Here is a 17,640-nt window from a genome sequence, read left to right on the forward strand (position 1 = left end):
CCAAGGGCAGAGAAATATTACATTTTCCAAATTTTTTTTTTAGGGGCCCTGTGAGTCGGATAGAACGGCTTCGCGGGCCAGATCCAGCCTGTGGGCCGTATTTTGCCCACCCCTGTTTTACAGACACCCTAACCTTTTAGTTAGAACAACTGTTCCACCAATTCAGAGCACCAGTTCTTTGCAAGTCCAGAGGGAAACAACAAAGTAAACATCCAGCTGCTTAGTAGGGTGTGCAAAACGGGCTGTATTCGATTTAGATTCAGCCCAAATTGGGGACAGTGATTCTTTCGATTTATTGATTCAATTCGCTGCCTGGTACCTAGATTTAATTCGATTTGCTGCCTGGTACCTAAGGTATGTAGAAAAAACATTTAAAGCTGTATCTATGTCCGAATCGCCAAATCTCTCCGAATCGATCTGGAGGGCTCCAATTCAATTCAGAGAGATTAAAGGGTCTCCTGATTCTATTCAGATTCAGAGATTTGGCCACTGAATCGGGCCAAATCGAATCAGTGACCAAAGCTTCGCACAGCCCTATTGCTTAGTTGCTCACACACATCTTAGAAAATATACTTAAGTGTGCTAAAAAGGCCTTATAAATTGTCAAACTCCTATCTCCTGTATCATCTCTTTTTTCAGGGGTTTTACTGTGCCACAGTCTGAGTTGGAAGCTGCTCATCTGTGCTTTGCCAAGACTAGCAAAAATGGCAGGAAAACCATTAATGAAGCATGCATATTTTCCATGGAATGTCGCAAGAAACGTAGAGCCCAGTTCTCCTTGCCCTGCACCTTTGAAGAAGACATTCATGCCCATCCACAGTGAGTGGAGAACACTGATGGTCTAACTCAGTAGCATTCTTAAATGCAATTGGCAGTGGTTTAAATAGCAAAGTGCAAGACAATGGAGAATCCAGCCCAAACAGGGTGTTTTGGATGGGCTAGATCAGTGATCCACAAACTATGGCTTGTGGGCAACATGTAGGGTTGCCAACTCTGACTGAAGCTATTCTGGGATATGTTTTTCCCCCCCAACATGGCGTGATGTCATTCATAGAATTTATTTTCTTAAAACATCCTATTAAAATCTCCCGGATTGCTTTCAGGAGTCACTGGGAGATCAGTGCTGATTCTGAGACTCCAAATCAGGGAGGGTTGGCAACCCTAGCAACATGTCTACTCGACCCTCCAATATTGCTTGCAGTCATAGGATGTTAAAGAGTTAAAACTTTGTTAGACAGATAATGCAAAATATGCTGGTGCGTGAAGTGTGTTACTTGTTCAGTCCTGTTACCTAGGGGCCAAGCTAAAGGTGAGGAGCACTGAGCTAAACTGTCCTTTGGGGAAGAGGGACTGGAGCAGAGATGATAACACTGCACTTAGAACTGCCAAATATGAGAGGATAAGTTATTGTGATGATAGCAAGTCCAAATTAATAGTACAATGCCATCAGCCTCTCTTTCACTTTCCGTTCATCTAACACTCTTCTATCACAGTTCAGTGTCTTTAAGATAGGACCATGGCTTTTCTCTCTATCCAGCAGTCAGAAACTTCTGTCTGTATTCATTCGTTGTCTCCGGTTCATACTTCGTCCCTAGCCAGAACAGCTTGCAATGGGTCTTTATATTGTGTTTCTACGGTGCTTATCACACTGGGGTCCTTATTCAAATTGAGGTCCTAGGCACTAGGGGCACCTATACATGACTCCAACACGCTGTAATCACAACACATCAGAGCACGCTCGATTAACTGAGTACGTTGGAGTGTGGTATTTACTGTGCTCCGGCCAGCTCCATCATCTTGTGCATCAGTGTCCCCATGCTTAAAAATGGCGACAGAGGTGCTTGAACTAAATCTCGTCAAATGAGCTTTAGTTAAATTAACCCTGACACCATTTTAAAGCTCCGAGACGATGATACACGAGACACTCCAGGCGCTGGTTCCCAGAGCCGCCCAATTTAAGTGCCCGCCCCAACTCCCAGAGCACATACTAAATACCACAGAGTATCAGCAGAAATAATTATGAGGTGAAAAACACACATTAAAGAGAAAGCTGGTTTTGCACTTAAGCACAAAAATGGGTTTCAAAAGACATTTGGCAATTCTGCCAAACTATCTACATGATCCTGAGCCAGACTGTGCTACACATGCTAAAAACCTTCCTCAGGTTTCACTGACTGCAACTGAAATTAATTTTATGCAAAACATCTCCGTTAATGTAACACATTTGGATAGGGGTCTCATTTCGAACCAAAGAGATTTGTTTTTTCCTATTCTCAGGACATAGCTCAATACGGAACAGCAATATATGCTACCAACTTTGACCACGAGGATAATTATAGAGGTGGTTGAAAACTTCCCGCAGAAGGTTTCTATTGTGAAACGCAGCTTCATGGAAACAAACATTTTCCGGGAACGTCTTAATTTCAGTGCAATTTTCAGGGGAGAAATAACAAAATGTAATGTTTTCAAGAAGGGCAAAATGTTTTGTTCTGAACATCATTTCATTCCATTTATTGCTTTATATGAAATAATATGTACCATAATGGTTCAAAAGTATCAAAACAAAACATCCTGATGTTTCTATACCGTGTTCGGGGGAATTTCCATTCTGAGAGAAATTTCAAGACTGACTTTTATTCTGATTGGAAATGCCAACAATTTGCTGAATGTCAGATTCCTGGTTGGGGGCGGGGGGAAGGAAATGCTATTTTCCAAGCAGCTCTTGCTTCACTGCATGCTTCCCCAAGGGATAATGGAAATCTTAATCTGCTAAAAATACCATTGGGCAGCCAAACAGCGGGTTGCTATGCAGTCGTCAAAGTTTTCTGGGCATTAATAATTTGATCAGGCACAGAGCACATAGCCGAGTTCCCCTATGTTAGCATATGAATTAATTTCAATTAGAATACCTGTATGCATAAAACTCAGCTTACACATACAAGTTTGCAGTTTTGGGACCTTAAACAGGATTTACAGGTGGGGTCATTTAGGGGGCTCTCTAGTTTGGAAGACATTTTAAGATGCCAAAGCCCCTTTTACCACCTTGTCTGCTTAAATTATGCTATATAGAAGATATTAATAGTCCCCCTCCTGCCCAATCACCCTGGTTAGCTTTTCTTTCCTGTACTTTTGCACTTTCTGGGATGGCATACCATCTCAAATTAAATGAAAGATTTTTCTGTCCCGTAGAAAAGGTTCGAGTTTTCCAGAGGATACGAGATACTGCCATGCAGAATGATTTTGCAGTGGCTAGGACTACTCATATTGCCCTTTTATATACTCTTTGAAAAAGAGACTGTGGGGAAGAAAGGTATTTACAGTTGGATCTCAGTAATAAATGGTGATCCTCTTTGACTAGACTCAGGGCCTACCAGATGCCCACAGTTGTTCTGGCTGGATGTAGATTTTCCATTCCAAGAGCTAAAAGATGTTGCCCAGTCTGTCTAGGAGTTTTGAAAGATATTATCCACTGTGTTTTAGAATGTTCTTTATATAATGACACAAGGAGAAACCTATTTATTACTGTTCCTGCAGAAATTGATACATTTTTCAAACAGAGAGAAATTAATCTGGCTTCTACAGCAACCAGATTAAAATTTAGTAAACCATCTTGCAATTTTTGCTTATAAGGCAGAAGTGATTAAAGTAATATATCCTTTATTACTGTATTACGAGTGATACATTTTAACATTAGATTTGATTGTCTCAACTGTGGATCTATGTACAACGTTATAGATTCATGTCTTGATTTACTACTATACTTATATTAACAATCTTTTTATGTTGGTGGGCTCTATTTTTAATACAATATTTGTAGCTCGGTTACTTTGTTCAAACTTGTCTATATTACAGTCATATGTGTGTTATGTCGTTTTTAGGAGCATGGCATTTAGCCAGAATCCTTAATAAATTGAACTGAATTGAACTGAAATTAAGATGCCAAAGGAAATCTAACATCCAAACTGTATTGACTCTCCCTTAATTCTTGACAAAAAACTGATATAAACCTTAAATATCTATCTAGTGCCTAAGTCTTGAGTTTGATTAGGCACCATTTTCATACACAATACATTATCTCTCATGGAAACATGCTCCTCCCCAATAATTTATGAAAAAAAATACATTCCTCCTTAACACATTACTCTCCAGATAATTACTTTAAATTTGTTAAAAATAAATTAGCATTTCATGAACACTTTCCAGTTTGCTAGCAGTTGAATAAATAATGAAGAGTTCTGGCAGTCCAATTATCTCTGTGCTTAATAAAAGCCAGCTATAAAAAGATGCAACTTTTCTTTCCGCTTTGCACATTTACAGCATTTGGAGCATAAGCTACTGCTACGCTGATATCTTGTACGGATTGTAGAGGTTCCATTCATTATACTGCTTGCTAGCACCCAGCACAGCAACCATCAGAAACAAAACCCTAACAGGAATTACTGTCTTCCTAAACGGCATTAGCCATTTTTATTTTTTTTTATCCTATCCAACGTCCACTGCACTGATTTCAAATAAGACACTGGATCAGGCCCTTCATTACTTAATCGGACAGGCAGGTTTTTAGGCTAGCCATAGCTTTATATGAGATGAAAGTTCAAGTGAATGCAAGGGGTTAAGCTACTACAGAACATTTGGAAGCCCAGGCTTTGTTGACTTCAATGATTACATTATTAAAATATCTCCATAAGCTTAAGTAGTACAGGTCCATATTGTGAAGGTTGAAAGACCAGACTTCTAGTCTCAGTTTCCTGTGTAGAAAGTTGGTACACACAGGAATCTTTTTGTAACGTTAAGATTCTAATACCATGGCACTTACCAGGAAGTTTTATTCCTAGGTTTGGCAAGGGGCACAAAAAGGGCTTTTTGCTACCCTGGCTACTCCCCGAGTGGCCTCCAAACTAAGTTAGGGGCAGCACCAAGAGTCGCTCTAATGTGCATCTTTGTGCCCAGGGGCAATAGCAGCACAAAACACACTGAGAAGAGACACATTTAAGGAACTTTCCTTCCACAGGGCCTGCAGAGCCCGTTGTTGTGGAGCTGCTTTGCCAGCTGCATATCACCTGGGCTAGGGACAGACATTCAAAAGGTGAGAGCATGAATTGATTCAATCTTTGCAGGTTAATCTAACCTGCCTAGGCTGAATCAGTTTGTAATCATACAGACATGCCCTCTGGACTGTAAAAATGCAGGCACATGCCTGCAGTGGCTCAGGCTAGAAGCCAAGAGGTTCTAAAGCAGCCCTCCCTTCCCTTCTACAATGCTGAGCTAAGGGGGGGTTGTGACCAGGCCCCGGCAGGAGGCTCTGACTCGGTGAGGGAGCCAGAGGGGGTTTACACAACATTTATCACCCCGTCACCAAAACAAACAGATCTCTCATTAGTTTACGCTATTCTTAAGCAACTTGTTCCAAGGAAGGATGGACATTACCAACTACCTGTTGATTAGCTCCAAAGAGGCCCTGAGAACCTGTCCTGTCTCCCTTTGTCCGGTCCCCCATAGCACAGACCAGGAAGCCAGGCAGATGCCTGCAGTCTCTGCAGGAGCTCCAGCCAGGGAGCAGAAGGGACAGGCCAGCTCTGCTGTGGAGCAGAGAGCCCTGCCCAGCCCAGAGAGCACGCCAGGATGCTGGGAGACTCTGATTTAACTTAAACCAGCAAGGGGTCTGGGACAGACACTGCATAAACTGGCTTGACCCAAATCAGTTAAGTCTGATGCTACATTCAACCAGGTTTATCTCAAACCAGTTTTAGCCATTTTCAAACTGGTTTATGTGCACTGAACATCTATTCTGTTACAGGTTTAAACCAGTTTCTGATCACTTAAACTGGTTTATGTGTAATGTCTGTTCCTAGCCTTGGGGGTTCCCCGGCTGGTCAGTTGCACTGGATTTCTGGCCACTTGGTGTCTGAAAATAGACATAGATGGGCAGTAGCAGAAAATAAAAAATCGGCCCTTATATCTTTATGATCTTTCCTACACCAGCCATTTTTCTTATCCTCTCTACTCCTGTTGATTCAGGATTAAATTGCATCCAAAACAAGCCCTGAATTTATCTTCCAATTTTGCATTTCTCTTGTCTTGCATTAAAAACACTTTCCCTTACTTTAAAGGGAACAGACCACACTTTGCAGAGTATATGGAAAAACTGATGTAAAAAATAGGTTGACTGTTTTAAAATGCTATAAGCACAAAATTGCCTAAAAATGAGGAAAAACATTTTAAGTATTTACTTGAAAAGTTTCTCTTTTTAATAAATGAATCCAAGGGCTGAGAAAAATGAGTAAAAAATGGTGCAATTGGAAAAGGGGTATGTCTGGACACATGAGATCCACGTTGATAATTGCAAAGTAATTTTCTGGATGAAACCAAAGAAAAACCATTTGTCATTTACTTCTGAATTCATTTCCCCAGACTGCGAAACAAACACTGGGGAGGTTTTGGTTTGGTTTTCTTGTTTTGTTTTTTAAGATTTTAATTATATCCATTTCTGAGCATTTTATATTTGCTCAGCTACTATTTCAAACACTGCTTGATCTAATGTCACAGGCAAACAGAATTACATTAACAGGACTGGGGAGAAAATAATCAATTTCCATTACAATGATATTGGATCCAACCTTACTGAAATCAATGGAAGCTTTGCTTACCAACTGCTGAAAGGTCAAGCCTCTTGCTTTCCATGGGCATGCCAGATGGAAGGATGATTTGTGTGGGGAGAGGCAGTAAAATTAAATTAGCAATCCTTTCACTAATGAGCATCTCTCCCATTCTCGCATTGAGTTCCATATACTTCCCCTTACAAAACTGAGCTCTAAAATCTGATCCATGGTCCACCAAAAGCCTGTTTCATTTCACGATGTTTGGATCAGCCATTACATTAGTCATAGAAAAGGCTCCTTTGTTAAAGGAATAGTCTTATATTACTTATAACTTTTGTGGGGAACCAAAGCACAGCAACCAAGTTGCTCAAGGTCACAAGAGAAATCTGTGATAAACCCAGGAACTTAACTCTGTCCTCCTAGGGTTCAAAGTTGCATCAAAATACCCCCTGCTGGATGTAATCTTTCATGTCACCCAGCATGGTTGAAAAGAAACCATATTAGAGATTGTTAGCATTAACAGTAATAATAAACTAATTCAAGGGGAAGAAATTTTTTATAACACACAGAATGGGCACTTTAGAAAGCGCCTGTTATTGATGCATCATTAGCAACTTAAAATTATGAAGATTAGTTCTTGCTTTAAAGAGAGTATAGTAAATATTAGACAAAGTGTGTCTCTGAGGAACAATTGCTGAATATTCTCTTACTGAAAAAGTTGCATTTAATTTTTCATGCTGACATGTTTTTCTTTCGAAATATTATCACTATCTTTTAGACAATAATAATTTTTTCTACACAGATGGATTCCCACCAGAAACCTCAGAAAGCTACTGGGTTTAATGGCAATATGATCCAATAAATTATTTTTACAGACCACATACACCATATTGCCCTCCTGAGAGGTAAGCAGGAATTAAATTCTCTTTGTGAAACATTCTTTTTTAAAAAATGTAAAAACTAATCTATCAGTTCACTCTCTCTCTCTCTCAAATGACTGAGCTATCACTGCTTAAAATAACAAGTAATGCAATTTGCCTTCAAAACAGTGCCTCCAGTAGTAACAAGACTTGACGGCTAGAAATGTAAAACGTCAAGCAGTGTCCATGTACCCTAGCTCATGTTTATTTAAGTTAGCATAGAGACCTAAACTCTATGGTAGCATGTGTCCTAAAAATGGTGCAAGTTTTTACTGACATTGCATTAACAAAACTGGCTTACAGGGAGCAAATCTTGTTTTCCTTAGAATTGCTGTTCGTTTTTTCATGCTTTTCTCAATGTGAGCCAAAAAAGACGTCCGATCAGTTTCATCATTGTTTGTCGTCAATTTCACTGTTAGGTTCTATCTTTAAATCCATTCCTTCCTTCAGAAGGGAAGGCTTTTTCTCAGCTTCACTCAAGACAAAAGTCCTGCCAACCTCTTTGTAATATTGTTCCCCTTGTGCTCTTGGCATGTCCCCGTATAGATGATAGGGAGACATGATATGAAATGGGTAACTTGCAGAAACTTCTGTAGCAATAGTTTCCTGCTTTGCTTTGTGGCGCAGTCATCCCCTGAATCCTTTACAGCTGTGTAAATGGAAGCTTTGTGAGTGTTATTGTCACAGTGTTGAGTTCAATATGGGCCCAACAAGTATCTTTAATAATGAGAGTTTCTCCCCATTCTTCTCTATTAGCATCAGATTGGTTCTAATCCCAGTCAAATAAAAAGTACATTAGAAAAGAATACTCCTTTGCAAATGCTATTTTCCCCCCATTTCCCCCCCCTAAGAATTAATCTACTTGGAAGATTTTCAGACCACTCCTTCTCTGTATTTAGTCCTAATGGAAGTAGCAGAGATTAAAAGCAAATCTTTTTTCTACTGAGATATAAGCAATTTCTTGGCAGATTCCCACGGTGTTCTAAGGTTAACGTTATTGGTCTAAGTGCTGAGTTTCATGTTCACAATCAAGCATCAGAAGCCATTTAATGGTAGCTTCTTTGCTAAATATAGCAGAACTGACCCACCCAGGATGCACCCTCTCAGTGTAAATGCAGGTAACCTTCCAAGCACCATATCCATTTACATCCTTTAGCAAATGCATCTGTTCAGATAGGAAATTTCAGCAGAGCTAATGGACCCCTGTTGCTACAGCAGCAATCAAATCCTGCTTTGTATGGCTTTTTGAAGCCTTCACCCCCTTCTCCCTTCTCCTCCTCTCACCACCCGCATCCAAAGTCAATATGTATTCTAAAAGCATCTTAGTATCACATTTAGGTCCTAGCTTTATTTTGCATTCTCACAAGTTATGATAAATGAACACTATACGATAGGCTTTCAAGGTGACACAAAATGCTATTACTAGGTGAATAGACTCTAAATACTTTTGCTTTTTTAGCCTTGTTAAAGATTATTTGGATTTAAGTCTACCCTAGCAATGAGGCAAATTACAAGCCATTAATATACATTTAAAGTTTCTCCCTGCCCATTCAAGCAGAATTCAGAAGTCAATCACAACTTTAGAGTAACCTTTAGACGCACCTGTTTCTCACTATTCCTAAATCAATAATTCTTAAGCTAATATATCAGATTTTCCTATACTGCCCATTGCTGCAATTATTCCACTCTTAAAGCAAGATAAATGACATCTATTATTATTTATAGAAGCAGCCACATTTAGAAAAAAGGATTATAAGCAATTATCCCGCCTGTTTTCTTTCCAATTTAGGGGGTCCTGGGAGTTTAAAGATGTATAAAGTCTTCTTAAGCTTCAAAGAAAATATGAGTATGATCATACTCTGGACACAGATGCCAACTAAACTTATTTACTAATATTACCAATTGTGGGGGGAGATTTCTTCAGGGATGTAAAGGCACCAATCCTGTTGAAAGTCCATGATTCTTGTGCTCCCAAATGCCTTCAATGATTTTGAAAAATCCCTTTCCTACAACACATACAGGCTCTCTGACAGATATGACAGATGCACAACAATTATGTGGACTTTTTGGGCATCCGTGACTGAGTATGTTGGATTCTGTCATTCTGGACTAAGCATGATGTAACACAATCCATTTTAAACAGACAGCAACAACCCATGATTTACATCAGAAACCCATGTCGCGCACACTGAAAAAAATTCCAGTCTCATTCCAAGTCTCAGGTCTGGAAACTGGGGAAATCAGGTCATGGGCATTATATCTTGCCACTCTGCAAAATGCATCTGTGCATCCAGAAGGCGAGAAGACAATGTATCGGGGGGGGTGAATCTCACTGCTCATACCTACTGCATATATATTGATGCCAAGGATTGAGCACATTTATGAACTGACAGTCTCCACCTCTGGAAGGCTCAGTACTTTACTACTCATGCAAAATGCAATCACCACTGAGTGCTGCTTGGAAGAAAAAAAACAAACCATAGTATTCCTGAGGCATCCATGTACAAGAGGGAAAAAGTTAGTCACAAGTGGAGCAAGAGAGTTGGAGGATCTGTAATAATTTGTCTGATGAAAGCACTACTGACAAGTAAAAACCGGGGAAGCCATGCATTAGAGTGCAAATTAACTTACTTGGAAACAAGAGAGAATGCCTCCGAACAAATAGCTGGGCAGGGGATGAGTCTGATTAAGATGTGGCCCAGAGCAGCAGGGAAATGGGCCCGCGTCACCTTCTCAAATACAGAACTGAAGGTGTTGATGTCTGCTGGCTTGCAGTTCTGGTCCCCTCCTCCTGTATCTAAGATGTTGCCCCCATGTAGGACAAGAATAAGGACGTGAGTTTTACAGTTCCTGTGCTGAGCTCCATCCTGAAGAAAGGAAACAGTCATTGGAACAGGCTTTGCAGAACAACATTAGTACATTTTGTGCCAACCTCCGCAAGCAATTAGCTATATTCTTCCAGGCTCGGAGTGATCTTTTTTGTAGTCAACTTTGAAAAAAATCAATTTTATTCAAGTATCTCCAACTCGGATACAGCACACACTGCTTTACCACAGCAGCTTTCATGCCTGAGGCTTAGCTATAGATTTCAGATCCAACGACGATTACGAATGGTTTTACGCACCACAAAAGCTATTGGTTGCGTACTCAGACAGGGGAAGATGGCCAACATCTAGAAAAAGCCAAAGTAAGCGTCTAGGTATCACGGACTACACTAATCTCATGTTGCCAGGTTCATCAAAAAGTCTTAAAACTTGTGATCATTTCAGTTTAGGAGAAGAGAAGCACATTTCGCTGCCAGTATAACTGTACATCATAATTAGTTAATGCAGTTTTTCATAACCTGTTAAGCTGACCATCCAGTATTTGAAATAACCATTTTTTTGTTACTCCCCCATAATATACTTAACATAAATTAGTACATATTATGCAATAGTAGTAATAGTAATGAGTCCATATGAATATATTTCTTTGAGATTCAAATCATATATATCATTTATTTGACAGTCCTGTCCTCTTGACAGTTTTTTGGTGACAACTCACCCATGGATCACATCCCACTGATTGAGGAAAATGTAGGTAATGCATAGGAAAGTTAGGGCCTTCTCCTGACTGCTGTTTTAAGTTTGACTTTGGCACATTTGATTCCTGTAGTCTTATAGGCATAGCACTGAGACAACCAATGCACAAAAACAACGATAGGAAGACTTTGTTTTTTTGTGCTAAGGACCAGAGGGAGCCAGTGAGAGTTACTGAATTGTAAAATTTAATGCAAATAAAGCAGGCAAATAATTTAAACAAAAAAAGCCAAGGATGCTGCAATTGTAAAATATACTGAGCTAGGGAGTAATGTATTTTAATTAAAAATTGATAAGATTTTAACCACATGATTCAAACACCCTTGGTTTAGAGATTAGCAGGATGTTGTCCAAGAAGGTCCTTCCACTGCCCCTTGGTCTCCAAATAGCTTCAGCCTCTCCTGACCTTCCTGGCATATTACCATTTTAGGGAATGGCTCCAGAGGAACCTTGGATAAAAATGTAACATGGATTGATGCTTATTGGAATGATGAATTTTTAATTGGAACAGCAAGTCATAGGGCTTAGTATGAGCTGCCAGAACTGGGGATTGATAAGGTTTTATAGCCACATTTATACTCAAAGCACTTAGGAGGCTGGGCCGATTTTTCCTGAATGCAAAAGGTAAAATAATGAGATGAAATAAATCTATTTAGTACAATCTACTTCGCAGGTGTATTCAGATAGACAAAGTACTAAACTATTGGGTTGCCTTGATTTTTGCCACCGACACGAGTCATCTGATGTAGGAAATCATCTTACCTCATTGTCCTCGTGTATTTCAATGCTGCCTTGGGCAGGAAATCTTTGTTTTCTCAAAGATGCTCGATATAATTCACCTGGAAGGAAGCAGAAATACACTGAACCTTAGTACTTTAACATGTCTGATCTAAAGAGGTCTGTAGAGATGAATCACTTATCTAAGTTTATTTTAGCAATATTTCTGGTGGGAATACCGTGCTCTAGCAGCCTTCATTCATATGAACACCACGGCATTGGGCCGGGTTTTCAAAAGCATTTAGATACCTAAATCTTATCCAATTCCCATCAGCATCTGAAAAAGGAGGGTGGCCCTTTGGGGAAAAGCCATACATTGTGACCCAGGAGATCTGGTTTGAGATCTTGTTCTGCCATAAGCCTCTTGGGTGACCTTGGGTAAATTGCTTTGTCTTTTTGTCCCTCAGTATCCCATAAACCCATGCTGCATCTCTTAAATTTTGTTTCTCTCGTCTATTCAGGCTGTAAGATCCCTGAAGCTGAGGATGGCAATCAGTATGTATCTCTATGGCATGTACTACAATACAGCCCTCTATTCAGTTAGAGACATATATTATCCTGTATATAAAATATTATGGGAACTCTTCCACCAGCTTCTGATCAGTGCCATCCTGCCCATGACTTTGATGAGCACAGATTCAGGCCACAGCAACCATGTCACACTTCATGCAATAGCCTCTGACTTGCCTTAAGCTATAGAAATAAAAATAGTGAGGTATACCAAAATCAACTTAAACATTGTCAGACCTGAGGTCTAGATATATCAATCCTGGAATATTTGTGCTCTTAATTCGCATAAAGACCTATACAGCTTATTACCATTCTTTTAATGAGTGCATTGTCTATATTGACCATAATCAGAATGGATTTTTGCATTGGTTTGGGCGAGGTTAAAATTTCATCTTCATTTTTACCTCTGTAGTAGAAAAAAACCCAGGTTGATCATTTCCAAAAGTGCTTGGGTAGCCAAGACCCTTCAGAGTTATTAGCTAGATTTCAACAGCTACATAAGCAGACCCTGTGTTTCAATCACATGAATCAAGTACAGATGACTATGTAAAATTGAGTTATCTGTATGTTATCAACTGAACCTGAATATGAATTAATTCGATGTTCTAAAAGCAAAGTTTCTTCATTAGTGGTCATGGAGGAGATGACAAAAATCTGCAGAGCTATTATAGTTTCATCTCACAGATCGGAGAATCTCCCTTTCCACAATCACTGGGCAGAAGAAATAGGAAATATTCTCCAGCCTGGAAAATCCAGGTGCAAAAACATCCAACTAAGTGACAAAGCCTGGCTGGTTAGGAGAGAGAGGATTTGCACTGCTCAGAACAAATTCCTTTTCATTCAAGTAATCACCAATGCAAGGTGCAAAAGGACAAACACCTATACCGTGGGCCTCAATAATACCTTCATCCTCACCGCCCCTAAATAGGCTCTCGCATCTAAGGCATATTGCTAGTAATACTGCATATTACAAACGGCAGACTGTCTGTGGCAAGGATTATAAGCTCAGAGGAATGGGTGTCTACTTGCTTGCTTCAAGATGCAAAACCCTTATGGGCGACTGCAAAAAGACCACGCTTCCTAACAGAACTTCCTCCCCCGGGGAGGAGATCAGTAAGAATAAATGCACTATACTAGTGTCCGGTTTTACCTTTGTGTCTATTTATAGAGGGTTCTTTACAACCATATGATGGCAGAGCTGCTGTCGACTCTCTGGTCTCCACGCACTGCATTCAGCCCCTTTTCTACAGCTGTGTGTGTTGGTTTCCTAGGAAACAGCTGGGGGATGCGATTTGATTAGCTCTGTTGTCAGCTTGACTGTCGTTTAGATGCGGGACCAACCTCTCGCCAACAAATAAGGAGAGCTCTATCTTGCCACCCTGAAGGGCTGCCATGAGGCCCCTGGCTTAGAGGTCATGAGTCAAACTTTGTGAAATCATCTGGACCCCCAGTCTTCTGCCCGTGCAGGTTTTAACTTAGACATAAGGGTAAAGACGGGCATTCTCTAATCCGTTCTTGAAACCAAAAGAAGGGTGCAAAGAGGGAAGGAAAGAAAAAGTCAAGTTCAGCACTCATTTCCAAGTAATCTGTACTGGGAATGAAGCTGTCTCTACCAGCACTGTCTCTGTTGAGTGTATTTGCAGTATTTTATACTAGCAATGCAGTATCTTGATGTCTGTGCCCCTTCAGGGCATGGACACTTCTCCTTGAAGGATATGGTGTTCACCACGCCCTAACAAGTTAGGTTATTTTTAAAAGACATTTTCTGCGGGATTCGTAGTATTTCCCACAAAGAAGTTTCTCAAGTTATTTGAAAACGAGCATGTTAATGTTCCGTAACAAACGTTTACTGAACAATCATTTAAAAAGTACATAAAAGATAGAAATCCAGTCCTACCAGTATGCCATCTAGAATTTAAAGCACTCGAAATGTGCCTCCTTCCAAAGCTATTCTAGGAACACCTATTTCTCGAATGTGGAAAATAAACAACAAGTAGGCAAAGCACCAGCTACCGTCTGAGATGTTACAGAGGGCACAAAAGCACGTTTGCAAATGGTTTCCCGTTCAAATTGAAAATGAGGAATTTGCTGTCGGACAACAGATGGCCCTGTCTATGTGGATGACTCCGCTCGTGTTGGGCCATTAACAACTTTCTAAATGAGTTTATATTTGTGTGGTCAGTTAATGGCCTTAAGTGACTGTGTAAATCACCCTGGCCCAAGTGAAAGGCTGTTGTGACAACCGTTGGCAAAAACATCTTTCTGAAGCCGAGTATTGCTGAAAAAGGAGCCAGCAAGGCAGAATGAAGTCGAATACTTTCAAAATTTCTGAAATCAACTGTTTTATTCCCACTGATGTGGGAGTCAAACATGTCTCCTTACATGACTTGTGAGAAGAGGCCAAGGGAACTGGGCTTATTTAGTCCAGGGGATTTAATAGCAGCCTTCAACTAGATGAAGGGGCGTCGCAAAGAGGATGGAGCTGGACTGTTCTCAGCGGTGGGAGATGACAGGACAAGGAGCAACGGTCTCAAGTTGCAGCAAGGGTAGGTTTAAAGGAGATATTAGGAAAAAAACTCTCTCAGTAAGAGGATGGTGAAGCACTGGAATGGCTTACCTAGAGAGGTGGTGGCCTCTCCATCCTTGGGGGTTTTTACGGCCTGGCTAGACAAAGCTTTGGCTGGGATGATCTAGTTGGGGATGGTCCTGCTTTGAGCAGGGGGCTAGACTAGATGTGACCTCCTGCGGTCCCTCCCTTCCCTAATTTTCTATGATTCTATATACTGTAATCTTCAAGTTGGGATTGTTCCTTCAATCAAAGCATTAATGTTTTTACAAATAACCTTTTAATGAAGGATTTGTTTCTTCTGAAAGTTGTGACAGGTCTGAAAGAAGGGCGTAAGAAGAAAATGTCACCAGTGAAGCAACTCCATCTGTACATAAAGATGTGTCCATGGGCAGATCTAGATGTTTTAAAAGCACGGTGCAGATGGTAAAGTGCCTCATCACATATAAAACAACACATTTTTCTCCCGTTCAAAAAAAACTATAAGCTTTACTAATACCCTAGAGGCCTAGGGCTGTATAATTCAGTTTAAGATTGAAGCACAAATAACTTCATTGGAATGAGTTACAAACAATCTGCAGGGCTGTGAAATAGGACTTTCAGGAGCGGCTAACAGACAGCATAATTGGAGAACAAAGGATAGCTCAATTGGTAGAACATCAAGTCCATTAACAAGGAGAGGGTCGTTAACAGCGGTGGGGGAAAAAAAGAGTTTAGAAGGAATCAGGTAGATTATAATGAGCCATGAAGTCAACTAACTCCCTCGGCACTGCCCAACTAAAAGTGCTGTTGCCACTGCCGGCCCATTGGTTTTAAACTTTGGATGGAGCAGGAGTCAAAGGGGGGTGCACAAATGCAATAGTGCACCACCCCCTGGATCCACCTCTGGATGCATCTTTGGCTAACAATTAATTTGATGCAAATACAAACTAATTTAAAGAACAAGAAGGAATCTGCAAAAACAATAAATGCTGATGGTCGCAAAGGGCCTGCCAAAGTAGCCAGTAATCAGTGACGGAGTTCCCTTTTGCTTGTGAATACTTCATTAGGATCTCATATTTATCAGGCAGGCAGTCTGATCCAAGGTCTGTCAAATCTGAGACTTAAGAACAATTTGCTTTTGCAATTGTGCCGAAGATAATTGCAGGCTGGTTGTGCTGAGGGACTGGCTACCGAGAACAGAAAACAGAACGAAGCGGTATTTAGAGCAACACCTGGCAATAGTGCCTGGCTGCTCCAGGAACCCCTCCAGACCTCCGATTGTTTCCTATCTTTGGCTCCTGCTTCTTGGCCAGTATTTGGCATCTGTCCTCAGCTGTGGACTCTTGGCCAGCATCCCAGCTCCAATTTGTCTCTTAGTCTGGGATTTCATATCCAGTTCTTTGCTTGCATACTTGTTACAGACCTTGGCCCTAACCACTGGATTAAAACAACCATTCTTCATTCCTTGCTGTCAAGGCCAGTGCAAACAAACCAGAAGGACTTCCCTCTAAATAGAAACAGAAGAAAGACTTTCAACATTGCTGCTTTTTTTTTTTTTTTTTTTTATATATACCTGCTTTCAAATTGAGAATGTGTAAATTAAGAGTGATTTCTCTCTTTCACTGTCTGATTCTGTTTATTGCTTCTACTGATAGTTGTTTAACTCCCGAGTGTTCGCTTTCACCAGGAACAGTGTTTGAGCCTAGCAAAACTTATCGATTATCTCAGCAAAACATGACAAAATTGGAGCATTATATCCACCGCTATCATAGGAATTAGAAATTAAACTGAAGCAAAACTGCACAATTAATGATGAGAGGCAGTGCCAAATTAAATACCCTGGTGGAACGTGATCAAGATGTTTTGGAAAGAGACTGATCTGATAGGCTACATGACACAGAAAACATTCCCTTACAAGGTTCAGGCAAGCTCTACTCACACCAGAATAAGACATTTTTTTAATTAGTTGAGTTCCTTGGAAAATATGGCCTTGTGAGAGAAGAACATTTGATGAATTAACTCCAAGGAAAGTCACAATCATTACCTGGGAAAGAAAACATTCAAATCAACAGTATTAAAATTAATGTGAACAGGCTTAAGAAGGAAATTATTTCTACCTGGAAAACTATCAATTATTACTCTGTTACACTTGACAACACCCAAGACATTAGAAAGCAAGAGCAGATAACTATGATTGTTAGATATATTTCTGTAGGAGCAGCAACTGAACTGATATAAGACAGTTACTAGGGGTGTTCGAAGAGGGCCTTATTCGATTCGGATTCGGCCCGAATCAGGGACAGCGATTCAATTCGTTGATTTGGATCACCTGTCCCTGATTCGATTTGGCCAAAAATGAATCTGAAGATTCGATGCTGATTCAGAGAATCAGCTATTAGGACACAGACACCGCTTTAAAAGCTTTTTCTATGTACCTTGAGGTACCAGCATGGCTTGTGATCGCTGTGATGCTGGGGCGCATGAAGTGTCCCACAGGAGTGCAGGGAGGACCCTCCATGTGCTCGGTGGCCAACCTGGAAGTGAACTGGAAGTACTTCTGGTCCACTTCCGGGTCTGCTGGGGAGCGTCCTGGGAGGCCCCCTGTGCCACCCTGGCTTGGCAATTGGCCGCAGGGGGACCCCGGGTCCCCACCAGACCCAGGAGGCACCAGTCACCAAGCCGGGGGGGGGGGGGGGGGGCGAGAGGGA

At 40.7% G+C, this 17,640-nt stretch overlaps 1 protein-coding gene across 4 annotated transcripts in view; it reads right to left on the reverse strand.

Annotated features, from left to right (window-relative positions):
* Positions 1-17,640, reverse strand: part of PITPNM3 (PITPNM family member 3) — a 272,469-nt gene that overhangs the window by 84,261 nt on the left and 170,568 nt on the right. For all 4 annotated transcript variants that reach the window (XM_025212941.1, XM_014523475.2, XM_025212939.1 and 1 more), the window contains 2 exons: positions 11,860-11,936; positions 10,151-10,386 (listed from right to left, as the gene is read on the reverse strand). In XM_025212941.1, the coding sequence (XP_025068726.1) occupies positions 10,151-10,386; positions 11,860-11,936 (313 nt within the window). The remainder of the gene's footprint in view (positions 1-10,150; positions 10,387-11,859; positions 11,937-17,640) is intronic.

This window comes from Alligator sinensis, unplaced genomic scaffold (assembly GCF_000455745.1).
Source record: "Alligator sinensis unplaced genomic scaffold, ASM45574v1 scaffold714_1, whole genome shotgun sequence".
Taxonomy (NCBI): domain Eukaryota; kingdom Metazoa; phylum Chordata; order Crocodylia; family Alligatoridae; genus Alligator; species Alligator sinensis.